The sequence below is a fragment of the Naegleria gruberi genome, assembly GCF_000004985.1.
Source record: "Naegleria gruberi genomic scaffold NAEGRscaffold_82, whole genome shotgun sequence".
Taxonomy (NCBI): Eukaryota; Heterolobosea; class Eutetramitea; order Acrasida; family Naegleriidae; genus Naegleria; species Naegleria gruberi.
Window position 1 is genome coordinate 50,918 of NW_003163245.1, and position 16,674 is coordinate 67,591.

Below are 16,674 nucleotides of genomic sequence, written 5' to 3' on the forward strand. Positions count from 1 at the left end.
ATTTCAATTTAATGATGAACGATAAAACCCGAAACAAAACTGGGGGTTTTAGAGTGATGAAGTTTTCATGCAGCACTTGTTGTTGCTTCTCAGAGTTCCAGCAACGGTAATTTTTTTAAGGTTTTCTTCAGTACATTTTTGTGATTTTGATTTTGAGCGCCAAAATTTTGTACAAAAAAAACTGTGATATTGCCTTAACGATTTTGGAGGCAAATTTATTGTTGTAGTATCATGAGAAATAGGAAAGAAAATATGTTGAAGAGCAATACAATAACAACAACTCTTAATAATTTTAATAATTCTAAGAATACAACAAGGGAAGAGGAAAACCTTCAATTCAATTTTCCAACTTTTCCGAAGGGATTTGATGAGTCACAGCTATCACTCTATCATTCTCTTTTATTAAAACAATGTACAAAATGTGATCATAGAAACGAGCATGCTAACAATACAACTAGTAAACCAGAGATTCCAACAAGAAGCACAATACAAAATGATTGTATTAAAACAATCCCTAGAGTTAACCCTTTATCGAGTGGAGTGAGTTTCCGATCACTACCAAAAGCAACCTGTGATGATATCATCAAAGTGTGTAACTTTTACGTAGAGAAGTGTGAGGGAAAATACAGTGAAAAAACTAGAGCCTACAGAATGATGGTGGAAATGGCGAATGAAATTATTAAATTAACAAACATTATACAAAGGGATTTCGAAGTGGAATATAGCAAACAACGAGAGCAGAATGTTCACTTGAATAAGGTTTGTGAGGAGTGGAATAATTATTTTGGAAAAACAGTAGATGATAAATATTCAAAACTGAGCCCACGAGATATTCGATTAATAATTGATAAACTGGAAATGGATGTGAAGAAATATGAGGATACATTGAATGAGGAGCGATTAAGACACTACGAACAAGAACGAAAATTACACTTGATGATCAATGAGCATCACGAGGCCAGCAGGAAGAGCATTAGAAACATGATGAAACAAACATCAGCACCAACTTTTCAAAAGAGTCCAACACCTCTCTATCAACCAAATTTCGAACAGACCTCCCTCGTTGAAACTCTTCTAGAAGAAAACAGACAATTGAAAAAACAAGTTCAAGAACTGACAGGCAGTACCTCCAAATATCGAACAAGCCACCACAACATGACCTCATCCTCCACCCTTCAAGATTCAATCAGCAGTAATAGTAGCTCTTCCCAAAGTACCTCCTCCATCAAATACAACACCCTATTCCAATAATAAAGCACTCAAAGAGATACTCGTTTCATAATACATCATACTACTGTCGTAAAAAACTCTCGATCTTGAAGAGAGAAGTAATCCATTACATAGGATATCTTGGTAAATAAACAGTAAGTTTGTTTGCTCAATATCATAAATCGGGTGATGAATCCTTTTAAAAAAATCAACGGTAACTTTTAAAAAATAGTGCACACCACATCTTGCATTATCACACAAACAAAATGGCAGACCTTGAGGATCTACATCACCATCAGAATGGTGTTATTGTTGGACCAACCATTGGTGATGTTATTTCTAATGGAGATGATGATGATAACCTGGATGAGATTGAATTAAATTATCAATCTTCTCTCACTCTGGATAACAAGGAGAGTGTACTTCATGAAGCTCATTCCGAACCATCTTCTAACGTTGATGAAAAGGAAGTTGAAGAACATCATCATTTGAATAATAATAATAATTATCAAGATGAAATTGTTCCACCTCCTTCCGAACAGAGAGCCATCTTTACAAGCAGCTCAACGAGTGATATTCGTTCTAGGAGTGATTCAATTACGAGCCAATCCACTCATTCATCAAATTCAGAGACATCGTCATCCCTTTCTATAGGGGCTATTCATCAGACAAATAATTTATCTTCATCATCATCGTCTTCAGTAGAACCAAAAAGATCAAGCCTAAGAACACCTGAGAATGGTGATATTACCATTGATATGATTCAACAAAATATTAAATTACAAAAACAATTAATTGAACAATCTATGAAAGAAAAGGAAAGGAAAAGGAAAGAAAAAGCAAAAGAACAATTAATTCAATCAAATTTAGATTATTGGCATAATACAATACTACCACATATTGAAAAATATGGTTGCATTGATAAAACCATGTATAAGAAGTGGTATAAGAATGGTATTCCAAGTCCTTTGAGAAGTAAAATGTGGGTGGCTTCTCTAGGAAATGAGTTACAAATTACTCCTGGTCTATATGAAATTCTGAAAGATAAGACAAATCAACCTTCAACTATGGAAAGACAATGTTCAAGTATTGATCTAATTTCTGTGGATTTATCAAGAACTTTCCCTGCTCTCCAATTTTTCCAATATCCTGATGGTCCATACTATCAACCATTTAAAACAATTTTGGAATGTTATTCAAAGTTTAGACCAGATATTGGCTACGTACAAGGAATGAGTTATATGGTAGCAACATTATTACTTTATATGGATGAATATGATGCATTTGTTTGTTTTTGTAACTTGTTACATAGATCAAAATGTAATTCTAACCCTCTAGCTATGAGTTTAGTTGGAACACCAGCAGGATCTGCTTCATCTTCTGCCACTACATCTTCTGCTTCTGCTGCATCAGTGGTGTCTTCAATTTTGTTTGGACCAAAGAAGAGAACTGCAGAATTCACTTCCAATTATCATACACTCTATACCAGCAATCATTTCATTCCATTTTTTACTATGAACACTGATTATATTGATAAGAATGTGAAATTTGTACGAATACTATTAAGAGAACATCACGCACAACTTTACAAGCACTTGGTTGTGGATTTGGGAGTTGAATTTGCAGTAATTATAATAGACTGGTTCCTTACATTGTTTAGTAAATCTCTTCCACTTGATGTGGTTGCAAGAATTTGGGATGGTTATCTAGTTCATGGTAGACTTTACATGTATTCTTGCACAATGGGAATATTGATCTATTACCAAAAGGAATTACTTTCTGCTGACTATGAACGAGTTATGTATTTCTTAACTCATTTATCTACAGCCACCAATCAATTCGAAACATTGGATGTGGAAGAAATGTTTTCAATTATAAATACAGATTGTAGATTAAGTGAGAGACGTATCAATAAGTATATTAGAATGATGGAAAAATAAACAGCCCTACAATCTATTCGCACCCAAAGCAAGGATTAGGAAACGATTCTTTTTGGCTTGCTTTTCTCGTCGCACATGTTTTTTGTTTCACACTAATTTTTTGTTTTAGCTCATTTCTTGCTTTAGTATCTTTATGAGGTGTGTAGTTTGTAGTGTTCCACCATTTCTGGCACAATTTTGAAAATTTAATTATTTCTTTCACTCCGATCAACCAACAGTTGTGAGATTCACCTTTCAATCATATGATTTTTAATTGTGATAATTTATTTTTCCATGATGATGAAATAATTTAAAACATGAAAGTAGCAACAATGGCAGCAAGAGCAAACAAGACCCAATTGACCTTTCCACTCAATGGAGCACTATTCCAACAATTAGTTTCAGGATAGGATGAACAATCTTTGAAATTAGTAGAAGATGTTCCACAAGCATCCTTAACCTTTTGACAATATGAACGACAAACAGTAATTGAACCAGAAGAGCTGGCATATTTAGCATTATTTACATCACAAACAGCACATGAATACATTTTCATATACATGACACATGACTCTGAAGCTTTGAGAAGTGTGAGAGCACTAACAACGATAGAAGCTGCTGTATCTTGAATTACACTACAACATGATTTAGTTACACCTGTACAAGTGGTGCATGAGGAACATGGACTTGGATCAAAGGCAACAATTGCATTCTTGCAGGTTTGAGCTGTGACAGATGTGGTAGAGACACAGAGAATGAGAGAAATGAGGAGAATTACAAGAATTGATTTGTTTAACATTTTTTTGGGATTTGTTTTTATCGGTTGAGATGGCTCTCTAATTTATTCTCCATGATGAATATTGGCACATGACATGTTTGGATAACATGAAGGGTTGAAAGGTAAAATGCTCATTGTAAATGTGAAGATCTTCTGAAAAGATGCGTAACGTTTGATGGACAACATAGCGACGAGGTTGAGCTTTTTACTAGCTGATTAACTGTAGATGTTTGAGATGCACTTTCTAAACGAATGCCATGGACTGCATTGACTTGTTGTCCATTGTAAGATTGAGAGAATTTATTGTAATACTACAGTTAAGATTCGGATAAAGACCAGTGACTTACTGTAATGTTACAATCAAACTCTTCAATTTTGTGTACAATTTTGGAAATAATATAATGTGCTTTTCACTTTCATTTGTCATGTGGTCATCCTCATTCTTCTGTATGGTCTTTGACATTGAAATCTCAAACATACTCATTATCTCCAGCTGTTAAAATCACTTTTTATCAAGTAATCCTAATTCAATACAGGAAACAACTGGTGTTCTGGTTAGATGTTTGGGGAAGACTCAGAAGTGGTCGCTCACAAGTGTTGGATATTGAATTAATTGTTTTATTACATTATAGATTCTAACCAAAAGTTACAAGAATTTTTTTCAAACAATTTTACACATGCTGTACCAATGATCACTTTTCTCAGCAATCACACTGCAATTAAAACACATCACTTTGAGGAGAAGCTGCAGGCTAGGGTCATGGAAGGTGATTGCTGTAAAAAACCCGGAAGTGATCTCTGCAGTTTTGTTTTTTGGCTATTTTTTCAAAATTTGATGTGGAATTCCACAGTGCATATGAAACATATCATGTGTGAATTGAATGATGGATTTTATCTATCATGTTCTTACTCCAAACAATCTAAACCTGAAACTTTCCAATACTTAATGTGAAATGAATTGAGATTTAACAAAATTCGCGAATATTACTTGGTGCTAGTATACATTATAATGTAAAGCCGTCATAGCTCAGTTGGATAGAGCACAGGACTTCTAATCCTGGGGTCGTGGGTTCGAGCCCCATTGTCGGTATCTGATTTTATTCTTAAAGTAAACATTTTTGAATTTATTGCTAAGATGATTAGAGTGACCAATGGTTGTGTGAAAGATCAATTTTGTGTTAGCCAAATCAATATGATAATAGCTATTTAACCTATTTTAATTTTCAGTTTAAAGTATTATTCATCACTACTATAGCTACTATCACTAGTATCACTATCAGATGAGTAGCTCGATTCCAATGTTTCTATTTTTCTAATAACTCTCTGAGCTTGAATTTTAACAGAGATAGGGAACTGATCTAGATGTCTCAGAATAAATAAAACATTTGTAAAATCATGATCTTCAACATCCAGTGAATCGGTATCAAACAAGTATTCTACAAACTCAAAAATACAGCCAAAGATGAGAAATTGCTTTTCCTTTGGAACTGTAGCTTTGAAGGGATAGACTAAAAGGTTTGGCAGAAAGTCATATAGACTAATTGCAAAGCTACGATTTCTTGTTAATAATAATATAGCAATCAATACCTCCTCGAATAGGTCAATGTTTGATAATTTCATCAATGCCAAATGAGCAGTTTCAAAATGTTCATCAGTTACATGAGAGAGTAATTGCTCTCCTCCATTTTGTACAATTTCATTGAGAATGATTGAACTCAAAGCCGAAGCGGAAAGCTGTAAACTCTGAACAATACTTGGAAATGATGGGATAATGAGTGATAAATGGGTGAGCAGGGCTTCTGATGGAATGGATGCCTCAATAAGTTCGTTAAACAAGTAATCATAGAGAAAATCCTTCTTTTCTTCTGATTGAATTTCATTCACATCAAATGGACAATGAATCAATAATCCCTTCTCGTAAAGATTTTCAATTAGGACAGCTAATGATCCAATATCAGCTAGTGTATTGCTCATAGCAGTATCTACTTTCTTTTTTGAAATTACAATTCTAATGAACTTGGTAAGGAATGGATAAAAATCAAACTGTTCAAAAACTCTCGACAATGCGTTTAGATCTGTTTCTTTGATTATTTTGGCCATGGCTTTGGTGGTTGATAATATTAATTCGTCATTTAGCTTAAACTCATCTTTCTCAAATATTTCCTCAGTCTTTTTCTTAATAACCAAAAGAATCTTTTCAAATTTAATATTATCATTAATAAATCCAAATAATGTCTCAATCATGTCAAAGCATTCTATAACATTTTCTTTGTGTGTTTCTAATTTTTCTTCATCACTTAAATCTTGCATATCTTTCAAGTATTCGATTGTGTCGCTCATTATTATGGTTTCAAACAGATTGCTGATAAGCTGTCTAAATCTCTCCAACATTGAACCGTTCATATTATTGACATCAAAGCAGCAACTAACATTTTCCAGCATTTCACAATATTCCTTGATATTTGTGATATTGGCTTGGCCAGCATTGATTATTGTTCCCAGTAAATCATCAGAGCACTTCTCTTTTTCGAGGAAGTAACGGGCAATAGTCCTATTAGCAGAACTTCTGATGATTCTATTGCTAGAGAATAAAGAATTTTTCCATATTTCTAAAATGCAAGAAATCATCTGTTTAAACTCTTCTGGTATTTCTTCCAACTTGTCCACATCAAGGCATACAGCAGGTAATGAAATGATATTAGCTGACTCTCTCAAAAGTCCTTCGTATTGTGTTTTAATTTCGTTTCTCTTCAAGTTTTCAATTATTAAATCTTTAAATTGTAGAAGTACTGAAACACGTAAGAGAATATCATGCCTAATTATCAGTTCATCCTGGTCTTCGTACTCCTTTTCCATCAATACAAATCCAAGAGTGTTCATTATTTTGCCTTTAACAATGTACACATGATCTCCAAAGTTTTCAGATTGTTCGTTCGTAATATTCGAAGCTTCCATATCCTTAACTTCTTCGTAATCTTTCTTCATTAAGGAAAACAAATGACTCCACCTTGTGTCGTCAGTATTTGCTAGTTTTGCAAGAGTTAACATTTTCGTTGCATCTACTTTTAAATCCTCTGTATCATCCTCCAAGCTTAGCCCAGTAAGTTTATAAATTAATTCAATGTAAATTGGAATACAGTTTAAAATTTTTGATCTTAATTCATCCAATTCATCGATTTCAATTGAAAAGATATCTTTAAGGAATGGAGGCCAAAACGAAATATTAGAACCCATTAAAGGTTGGTTCTCTTGTTTCCAATTTTGGTCATTGTTTTCCTTCAAATACTTGACCTTCTTTTCCTTCATATATTTCAACGTAGTCAGCATTACAAAACATGAATTGTAATATTTTTCCATATCCGAAATAGGTAAATATCGATAACTGAAAATGTCAACTTGTAATTTAGTATATAAATGTAAAACAATTTTCTGCCAAGCCTCCAAAATTCCAATTCCAGTTTCGAATTGTCTCACCTGTCCATTATATGCCTCCTTTTTCAATTTCTTGGCACAATCAAACACTTCCTTCAATACATTCTCTTCAACATAATAAAGAAATGGAACAAAAGCCTCTGATCTAATTCTTGTCATTGTCTCACGTGAAACTATAAAGTAATGATAAATCATCAGCATGGTCTTGATACAAATTACATCTTCGTCATCATGATCCCGCTCATCAAATACAAATAATTTAGAACCAGTATAATATGATAAATCATCATCAAAATCAAAATGACTTGACAATATTTTGTTAGTTTCTTTATGACGGTCTTTCCAGAAAATGGAAACTAGTGAATAATTAGTTCGGACAATCATCTTTACTTCATCAAAATTTCTACGTAAATCATTCAAAGAGTCAAGTTTTCTACATTCCGACATGTAGTCCTCTTGAATGAACGGAAAAATTCCATCTTTAATCATTTTTTTTTAATTATGACAAAAACTTGATCAAAACTTTCCCAATGGCATGCTATTCTTTTAATATGAATTAAAAAAATGGCGCAAACTACTGCCAATGAGTTACTGGAGGAAATCATGCATTTCATGAAGCAGCAGTTGGAGAAGGCTGTTACAAATTCTGATGTTTCGATCCTTAACAAAATCTTACCAAGTGATCTGTGTGCTTATCTGGTGCCGGATAAAAGCAAAAAAAATAAGAAAGAAAAACTAGCTGATATTTGCCTGCAACTAGGAATCAAAGAAGATGGAGATGGTGCATATGAATATTATGAAGAAGATGAAGATGGAGATGGTGCATAGAAGATAGAATGATACTGATCCTTCACTCGTATAACTGATGAATTTTCATCGATTCTTAAACTGGATGAATCTCCATATTTTGTGGGAGTCCTAATTGATTTTAATTCGTCTAGATTAGAATGTCAGAATTTGATATCAGACGAATATTTTCCTCTCTGCACACACAAACCTCAAGATCATGATGAATTCTTTGAGAATGAAACTATTCCAACCATTTCATTCACAAAAGCTCATGATATTTATGCACTTTCGTTTGTAATGACACAACTTGTTACAATTCTATTTTTTGTAATGAGCCACCTTTCAAATATTAATCAAGCCATCACTCAATTCTTGATTGATTATAGAAATCCAGTTGATAAGGAATGGATATTAAAACAGTGGGAATTTTTATGTAAGGAATCAAATTATATCTTTAAGAATGCTCAACATTTGGAAATATTTTCACAAATTTCCAAATTTGTTTTCAAATCCTTCGTCTTTTTCCACAAGTTCATATTACGAAAAAGAGTTGCAATCCATCAAGCATTCTTTATTAACATAACTCCCATACTATTCGTAAAGTTAAATATTTAAGAAAAAGGTTTAATACCTGTGGATTTGGAATTGGTGTGTCAAATATCTTGGGAGTTTGAAAAATCCACAAAAAATGTCGAAACATGTTGAAGGTGTGATATTTGCCCTGCTCCTCCCCACGCTTCTCGTCATATTGCAACTATGTGAAAACTCTATACAATCAATTGCCATTGGAGGTGGTAAAATTTCTGGAAATGTTGAATTTCCGTTTATGGTTTCCATTCAATATAGATTTGATTCGGGAGAATTTAATCACTTTTGTGGAGGATCTATTATTTCTAAGCAACACATTCTAACAGCAGGTAATTTGAAGAATTTATTAAAATTAATTGGAATTTGTAAATGCTAGCTCATTGTTTCTATTCGAAAGGAGAGCTAATTTCTATAGAAAGATTGAGGATTAGATATGGAAGTTCCGATTTATCTTCTAATGATTTATTGGAAATTATCATTTCTGATCTGTTTATTCATCCAAATTTCACATTAGAAACTAACCGAAATGATATTGCCATTGTGAAAACAATTAATGAATTGGAAATCAACAACTCAACCACTCGTATAGCATTCTTAGAATCAGAAACTATACCTAATGGATTTAAATTGATTGCAGTTGGATGGGGATTTTACAATGAACAACAAACTTCATTTTCAAACAAATTAAGAAGAGCAAGAATTCCACTCACTTCATTGTTGAATTGTAATGGAATGGGATTGAGAGCTAATTCTCCAAATCAATTATGTGCTGGCGATGGAGGTGGTGCAGATACTTGTAAGTTGAATTGTTGAATTGAGTTTCGAATATAGGATTGAGGTATTGGAGATAGTGGAGGACCATTATTTAGATTTGAAGGACTTTTTGATTTTGCATTGGTTGGAATTATCAGTTATGGAAGAGATGTTAAATGTGGCTCAATGAATAGTTTGACAGTTTACACAAATATTTCACATTACAATCCCTTTATTGTAAATGTTATTGGAAATGTAACATTTTCTCCCTTTGATCCAAATGCCAATTACAATAGAGCACTAATCAATCACTCAATTATTTTACAACTTTCTTATTGGATTATTGGTTTATGCCTTTTATTTCAAACCATTACCTGAATTGACATGAGATACTTTCCTTTAATGAAATTTGAATATTTCCCATTAATTGGACTTGGGACGTAAAGAAGTAGTTCATTAGAAAACCAAATTGAAAATAAGATTTAGATCAAAAGAGTGAAATGAATTTAAACTTCTACTGTTGAACTCTTTTAGAAATATCAGTTTCTTCAATTGATTCTCTCTTTCTCTTCTCAGTTTCTTTGAACTGTTCTATTCTCACAATGTTTTCCCACGAATGAATGCGTATTAGAAATATACATTTGCTGGAAGATCAAAAAAAATGGCAGAAAGCAGTTGGCACGATTTACCTCAAGTTGTTCAATTAGAAATATTCACCTTTTTATCAATTAAACATCTCGGAAAGGTTCTTTCTTTGAGCAAGACGATTCAACAACAATTGGACGAAAGTGAATACTTTTGGCAGAAATTATCAGTCAATTATGCTCGAGTTCTGGATGATCCAAACATTATGGAGCAAACCAAAGCATTAGCAAATGATCAAACTGAAAAGAATCTTCATGAAAAGTATTCGAATCATTTCGAATTATTGATGAAAGCAAAAGATAAGAAAAAAGTAGAGTTACAAACCAAGGTAATGGTTGAGAAGAGAAGAAAAAAATTAGAATTGTTGAGAAGTAGTTTGATGTCAGCACTTTTGACTCGTGCTTCTGGCTCAGAAAAGAAAGAAGAAAAGAAAGAAGAAAATTTCGATTTGGAAAAGGAAATTGAAAAATTGCAGTTTGATTGAAATGAGCTCGAGTGTTATTCGAATGATTGGAACTGACTTTCTAATAAAATTTTACAAGGTCACTCAATCATTTTGTATGCGATTTTTAAAAATAAAGTCTTCATGCTGAGCTATTGTCACAATTCATAACAATAAAAAAAACTGTCAAATGCCAAAAGGTTCCATTAAACTCAAAATTAGTGGTGGTAGAAGAAGTGGTTACAATAGCAGTAGCTCACACAGATCCGAGGACTCCCAAACTATTTTCACTAATTTTTCAACTTCAAAGAGACAATTTGAGTGTTGTGAGAATGAATGTCCAGTTCAAGGTGAAGTTGAACCCAAAGTTCAATATGGAAGCATGCTTGAAAGACAAGCACAACTATTTACACAATCCATGCACACAGGTTTATATGGATATTGTACCAAGAAGGGAATGGATCAGAATGCAATTGTTCCAGCTATTAAGATGGGGAGTCAATATTTGGAAGGAATAAGCAAGAAAATTACAAAATTATTCCAATAATAAATGAGTAAAAATCTTTCTCAATCATCTTACAGAAACTTGTATTAGAAATTGACCATTAATAATTTAATAATAGAATACAAATTTATAACAGAAACTGATTATTGTAACTTTAATAGATATTTTAGTTGGATGGACCAAAAACAGCTGTTGTAAAATTTTATCACATGATGGAAAGTCCGAAAATGGGCTGTGAAAAAAAACCATTGTAAACAACATAGACGGTTGACAGAATGACAACTTATTTAAAAAAAAATTAAAAAAAAAGAAAATGTATCACCACTTCTTGACTCAGCACTTTGAAACTTGTAGAACTACACTTCTTCCCATCAACAAACCTGTGTTCAATTATTGGTACCAATACCTATTTGACTATACACCAATATACCAATAATTACAGTGTTGAGTAGAATTGTTCCTTCTCACACCATTACCCAAGTTGTTGGTGCACCATTAAAGCTGTAATAGAGATGAATATTGGCTCCCACACTTGAAAGCAATTTTTAAATTGCACAAAGTTTGTGAGATTTGCACACCACCAACAGTGATATGAGCACAATCACGATTGATGATTTGACTTGAAAAAATGGAGATTCTATAAATGGTTGAATTGGGCGAAAATTAAGAAATTGTAATCAGTAACACTATAAGTTGAGAAAATCACGTCCCTGGATGGTGATTGCGTGAGTGACATTAAAATAATCGATGATTACTTCAGTGATGTCACAGCCCCATTAAGCTTTCATTTACTAAATTGATTGTGGAATGGAAACTCAATGGCACCTTGTGGATTTTAAATAGATTGTTTGTTTAAACTAAAGCTTAAAAAAACAACAGAAATGAAAATTGCAGAGATTTTAAATTATATCCAACATTCACACAGGTATAATCATGATGATATTAATTATTTGTGCGGGTACTTTGCCATTGTGCAAGACGGAAAGAGGGGAATAGATATTTCTGCAACCAATATTCGTGCGTTTCTCGACACACTTCTCAAGACCCCAAAAGGTGAAGTTACAAAACTATTTTGGTACGGAAACTATGGCGGCCCAGGTACCAACTCAACACTGCTTCCAATAGATGCTCTTGATGCAGCATGTCTATTTCATGATAAATACTTGCCAAAAGATAGGTTTCAAGACCTTACAAAATTTATTAGACGTCATTTCGGTGCACAAAATTGCTCAACAGACGCAAATTGGTATATCGATAGAATCAATGGTTTATTTTTTAGTTACGTAGAACCTGTTTATATGAATTGGTTTGTGTCAAAGAGCTAAGCTTATTATTGAAAAGTGTGCTCATCAAGAATACAACCAATTCAATATTAAAGCTTTGAATTAAATTTTAAATTAAAAAATCAAAAAAAATTCATCACAGCACCCGAAAGATTCACATTTTGATGCTTTTTTGATATCCATCATTGAAACCTTTTTTGAAATTTAATAATTTATTATATAGATAATAATACATACAAGAATAATGGAAGCAAACAAGGACTCTGCCATTCAATGTTTGCATATGGCAAAAGAATCAATTACCGATGCTTCTAATTCATCTCATCCCGAGGCTTGTTATGATAAAGCAATTCGATTGATAAATAAGGCCAAGAAGTTGTATGAAGATGTAAATCCCTCTCATCACGGATTTGATAAAAATTTAAAATCAATTGATGATTTACTTGGATATGTTTTAACGAAAAAACATCAACATGGTCCTCATCATCAATCAAGTGCTGCTAGTAGCAGCAGTTCATCAACAACTCCATCATCTTCAAGAAGTAATAATCAAGAATCTTCTTCATCATCAGGTAATGAAAGTGGTAATGATTCATCTCCAACATATACAAAAGAACAAAAAGATGAAGTTCTTAAAATAATTTCCTACAAGGACGATTACTACAAAGTTTTGGGAGTTGACAAGAAGGCAACCAAGGATGAAATTAAAAAGGCATATAGAAAATTAGCTTTGAAATTTCACCCTGATAGAAATACTGTACCAGAAGCCACAGAAGCTTTCAAAATTATTGGTGGTGCATATATGTGTTTGAGTGACGAAGAAAAACGAAAATTATTTGACACTTACGGAACTGAAGATAAACAGAAAATTGGGATGGACCAACAAGAAAGAATGTTCAGAAGATTCAATGGAGGAGGAGGTGGCGGATTAAATGGAGCTTATTATACTAATGGCTTCAATGATGACGAAATATTCTTTGATTTATTTTCACAAATGTTTGGAGGAGGGGGTAGAAATATCTACATGTCTCATCCTAATATGAGAAGATATAGACAAGCACAAAGAGCTCAACATCATGATCATGATGACGATCAAAGTGTACCACAAACAACCTTCTCTTTCGGATGTATTCAAATGGTTTTCATTTTCTTCATTCTTTTCGTTTCTATGGCTCCTACTTTACTTTCTGGTCTATTTACACAAAGACCAACAAATGCCCATTCAGAGTTTTATGCAAATGGATATTATCACTTTGAAAAACACAGTACTTATACTGTGGAACGATCAATGGAGTATACACCACCCTTCAAACGTGACAAACATCAAATACCGATCTTCTTCCCTCATGAAGTGATTAAAGCATATGGTGATTCAATTCAAACGAGGTATAGAACAAAGGTTCTGACAGATTATAGAACTTACTTGAACCGAAGATGTGAGGAACAAAAGTATTATGATAGATTGCCATCATCAGATTCAGAAAAGCAAAAGTGGAATAGAAGGAGACCAAAGAATAGAAGAGAATATGTAGATAATTGTGAAATACTTGCAGATTTGTTTGGATAAATAAAATTATTTTGAATTTACTTGCTCTTGAACTTGTTATCAACCTTCAAAGTCACAGATCTGTTAAACACTAATTGATCATTAGTTGTGTCTTGATCAACAACAAAGAAGCCAACTCTTTCGAATTGGTACTTTTCATAGACGGCACGGTTCTTAGCATCTTGGAAATATGGGTCAACAAATGCGTTTGGCTTAATAATTTCAGAGTTTGGATTAATATAGTTCAACCATTCATCACCAACTTCATCCAAATCGTCACAAGTGAACAACTTTTCATAGAGTCTGACTTCAGCCTTCATTGGATCAACACCAGGAGCAGATTGAGACAACCAGTGAATATATGTCTTTGGCTTTTCCTTCTTGTCAAAATCGGCAGTACAATGCAATTCAACAATCTTACCATTTTCATCCTTAATAACCTTTTCACAATGAATGTTACATGGAGCATATCTCAAACCAACGCTCTTATTTGGAGCCAAACCATAGTAATCTTCAGAGTCAACTTCTCTAAAGTCAGAGCTTTCAATGTAGAGAACTCTGGAGAGTGGCAATTGACGAGATCCTCTTTCGGCAAGCTTAGGGTGATTCTTAGCTTCAACATGTTCAACCTTGTTAGCATCATAGTTAGTCAAAACAACCTTAAGTGGTTCCAAAACAGCAAAGACACGGTTAACACGTTCATCGAGATCAGTACGGAGGGATTGTTCCAATCTTTCAATTGGAATCAAATTTTCAACACGAGTAACACCAATATCATCACAGAATGATTTGATACCTTCTGGTGTGTAACCTCTTCTTCTCAAACCAGCCAAAGTCAAAACTCTTGGATCGTCCCAAGAACGAATAATCTTTTCCTTAACCAACTTCAAAACCTTACGCTTGGAAAGCAAAGCAGTTGTAATATTCAATCTACTGAATTCATAAACGTGAGGTCTATATAATTTCAAAGTAGCCAATAACCAATAGTAAGAGTCACGTCTGTTTTCAAATTCCAATGTACACAAAGAGTGAGTAATATTTTCCAAAGAGTCAACAATACAGTGAGAGAAATCATAAGTTGGATAAATACACCATTTGTTTCCTTGATGTGGGTGAGCAACATATTTGATACGATAAGCAACGAAATCTCTCATGTTGTAATTGTCACTGCTCATATCAATCTTGACTCTAAGAACAGCAGCACCTTCATCGTAAATACCCATCTTCATTTGTTCGAATCTCTTCAAGTTTTCTTCTGGAGTAGTATTTCTGTACTTTGATTCAATCTTATTTTCTCTTTGATCGTGAATTTCCTTCTTTGATGAAAAGTCAACATAGGCCTTTCCTTCCTTAATTAATTGAACAGCAAAATCGTACATTTGATCCATGTAATCACTAGTGTATGTAATCTTAAATGGCTTGAATCCCATCCATTCCATCATTTCTCTAATAGAATCAAAGTAAATCTTTTCTTCCTTTTCTGGATTTGTGTCATCATAACGAAGATATGTGCAACCACCTTCTGACATGGCATAACCAAAAGACAAATTCATGGCCTTGGCGTGACCAATGTGAAGGAATCCGTTTGGTTCAGGTGGGAAACGTGTCATAATTTTACCACCAGTTTGGTTCTTATGTTGTTCCAATAATTCAGGTGGGTTGACAGCAGTTTCAAGGAAACGAGCATCAAAATTATAAGTCTTCTTTTGTGGTTGAGTGGCAACCTTTTCTGTGGTAGTGGCAGTTTTAACAACAGCAACCTTTTCTACTTTCTTTGGTGCTTCTTCTACTGGAGTATCCTTCAGTTCTTCGGATAATGCTTGGAAGGCCTTTTCAACAACTTGTTTAATAATGTTACCATCGGCAAACTTCAATAATTTAATTTCGTTACGCAAAGTACCAACAAGTTTACCAACATTGGCTTTTCCAATGGTGTAATATGAAAGCTTGTTGCTTGAAATTTGTCCATTAACTAATTCAGTAACCTTTTCTTCATTGACATCAGCACCAACACCACATTCAACTTCAAAATCTTGAATTGGGAGTGGTGTAGTACCAATCTTTTTAGCATACTTGATTGCTTCTTCGACTTGGACACCAGTCTTGAGTTTACCTTGGGCAATATATTTAGCAATGATTAATCTATTATCAGCCAAATTATCTGGGATGGATTGGATCAACTTCAAGATGAGTGGACCACAAGAATAATTAAATTCACTAGACTTGTTTTCCAAAGGAATGTTGACTTCGGTGATGGTACGAAGGAATTTTGTTGTGAGGGCTTCATTCTTGGTAAGATTGAAAATATCCTTTTCATTCAAACCAACAGCCAACAAGATTGCGTCTCTCTCCATATATTAAATTACTCTATAATCGCGATTAATGAAAAAAACAACAAAATGATGAAGAGGAGTTTATGACTTCTTCCGCGCTGCTGATGATTATTTTTTTAATCGTGAAAAATAATAAAATTTTATTTTTTTAAAGGTTTTTCATCAGCCATTTATTTTTATCTTTGCTGCTTGTTTGAATTTCTACTCCTTACCTTTTTTTAATGGTAATTACAAAGTGCATCATTGTTTAGATGAAATAATGAATTTTGTTTCAATCGATTGTTTTCCAACAAGTTTGATTTTGGAAGATAATCAAGTTGTAAACAAACAAAATCAATTTTCATAAAAAAATTGATCAAAAAAAATGCAAACAAGTACAAATGAGGAACCATTAGGAGGATCTGGGGTGGCCACCTCCAAACCATCATCATCAACAGCCATGGTCACGGTTG

General features: G+C 33.4%; 10 protein-coding genes and 1 non-coding gene across 11 annotated transcripts; 8 read left to right on the forward strand and 3 right to left on the reverse strand.

The window, feature by feature from the left end:
- Positions 1–231: 231 nt before the first annotated feature.
- Positions 232–1,251, forward strand: NAEGRDRAFT_54178 (uncharacterized protein; the record flags this gene model as incomplete). Its single annotated transcript, XM_002669402.1, has 1 exon — positions 232–1,251. One exon carries the CDS (start codon positions 232–234, stop codon positions 1,249–1,251), a length of 1,020 nt encoding a protein of 339 aa, XP_002669448.1.
- A 212-nt stretch (positions 1,252–1,463) lies between these two features.
- On the forward strand, positions 1,464–3,149 carry NAEGRDRAFT_82135 (rabGTPase-activating protein; the record flags this gene model as incomplete). The annotated part of the gene is made up of 1 exon (XM_002669403.1): positions 1,464–3,149. The coding sequence occupies exon 1, from the start codon at positions 1,476–1,478 to the stop codon at positions 3,147–3,149; it is 1,674 nt and encodes a 557-aa protein (XP_002669449.1). The 5' UTR covers positions 1,464–1,475.
- Positions 3,150–3,400: 251 nt separating this feature from the next.
- On the reverse strand, positions 3,401–3,927 carry NAEGRDRAFT_82136 (uncharacterized protein; the record flags this gene model as incomplete). Its single annotated transcript, XM_002669441.1, has 1 exon — positions 3,401–3,927. One exon carries the CDS (start codon positions 3,925–3,927, stop codon positions 3,439–3,441), a length of 489 nt encoding a protein of 162 aa, XP_002669487.1. The 3' UTR covers positions 3,401–3,438.
- A 995-nt stretch (positions 3,928–4,922) lies between these two features.
- On the forward strand, positions 4,923–4,996 carry NAEGRDRAFT_t796. Its single transcript has one exon. It is a non-coding gene; the product is annotated as a tRNA-Arg (tRNA).
- A 146-nt stretch (positions 4,997–5,142) lies between these two features.
- NAEGRDRAFT_75579 (uncharacterized protein) lies at positions 5,143–7,827 on the reverse strand (the record flags this gene model as incomplete). The annotated part of the gene is made up of 1 exon (XM_002669442.1): positions 5,143–7,827. One exon carries the CDS (start codon positions 7,825–7,827, stop codon positions 5,143–5,145), a length of 2,685 nt encoding a protein of 894 aa, XP_002669488.1.
- Positions 7,828–8,815: 988 nt separating this feature from the next.
- Positions 8,816–9,846, forward strand: NAEGRDRAFT_75580 (uncharacterized protein; the record flags this gene model as incomplete). Its single annotated transcript, XM_002669404.1, has 3 exons — positions 8,816–9,044; positions 9,092–9,511; positions 9,554–9,846. The coding sequence occupies 3 exons, from the start codon at positions 8,816–8,818 to the stop codon at positions 9,844–9,846; spliced, it is 942 nt and encodes a 313-aa protein (XP_002669450.1).
- A 283-nt stretch (positions 9,847–10,129) lies between these two features.
- Positions 10,130–10,597, forward strand: NAEGRDRAFT_75581 (uncharacterized protein; the record flags this gene model as incomplete). Its single annotated transcript, XM_002669405.1, has 1 exon — positions 10,130–10,597. The coding sequence occupies one exon, from the start codon at positions 10,130–10,132 to the stop codon at positions 10,595–10,597; it is 468 nt and encodes a 155-aa protein (XP_002669451.1).
- A 148-nt stretch (positions 10,598–10,745) lies between these two features.
- On the forward strand, positions 10,746–11,102 carry NAEGRDRAFT_75582 (uncharacterized protein; the record flags this gene model as incomplete). Its single annotated transcript, XM_002669406.1, has 1 exon — positions 10,746–11,102. One exon carries the CDS (start codon positions 10,746–10,748, stop codon positions 11,100–11,102), a length of 357 nt encoding a protein of 118 aa, XP_002669452.1.
- Positions 11,103–11,941: 839 nt separating this feature from the next.
- NAEGRDRAFT_75583 (uncharacterized protein) lies at positions 11,942–12,385 on the forward strand (the record flags this gene model as incomplete). Its single annotated transcript, XM_002669407.1, has 1 exon — positions 11,942–12,385. One exon carries the CDS (start codon positions 11,942–11,944, stop codon positions 12,383–12,385), a length of 444 nt encoding a protein of 147 aa, XP_002669453.1.
- Positions 12,386–12,587: 202 nt separating this feature from the next.
- Positions 12,588–13,275, forward strand: NAEGRDRAFT_75584 (uncharacterized protein; the record flags this gene model as incomplete). The annotated part of the gene is made up of 2 exons (XM_002669408.1): positions 12,588–13,147; positions 13,209–13,275. The coding sequence occupies 2 exons, from the start codon at positions 12,588–12,590 to the stop codon at positions 13,273–13,275; spliced, it is 627 nt and encodes a 208-aa protein (XP_002669454.1).
- Positions 13,276–13,904: 629 nt separating this feature from the next.
- NAEGRDRAFT_83344 (uncharacterized protein) lies at positions 13,905–16,325 on the reverse strand. Its single transcript, XM_002669443.1, has one exon. The coding sequence runs from the start codon at positions 16,241–16,243 to the stop codon at positions 13,928–13,930; it is 2,316 nt and encodes a 771-aa protein (XP_002669489.1). The 5' UTR covers positions 16,244–16,325; the 3' UTR covers positions 13,905–13,927.
- Between the last annotated feature and the right edge of the window lie 349 nt (positions 16,326–16,674).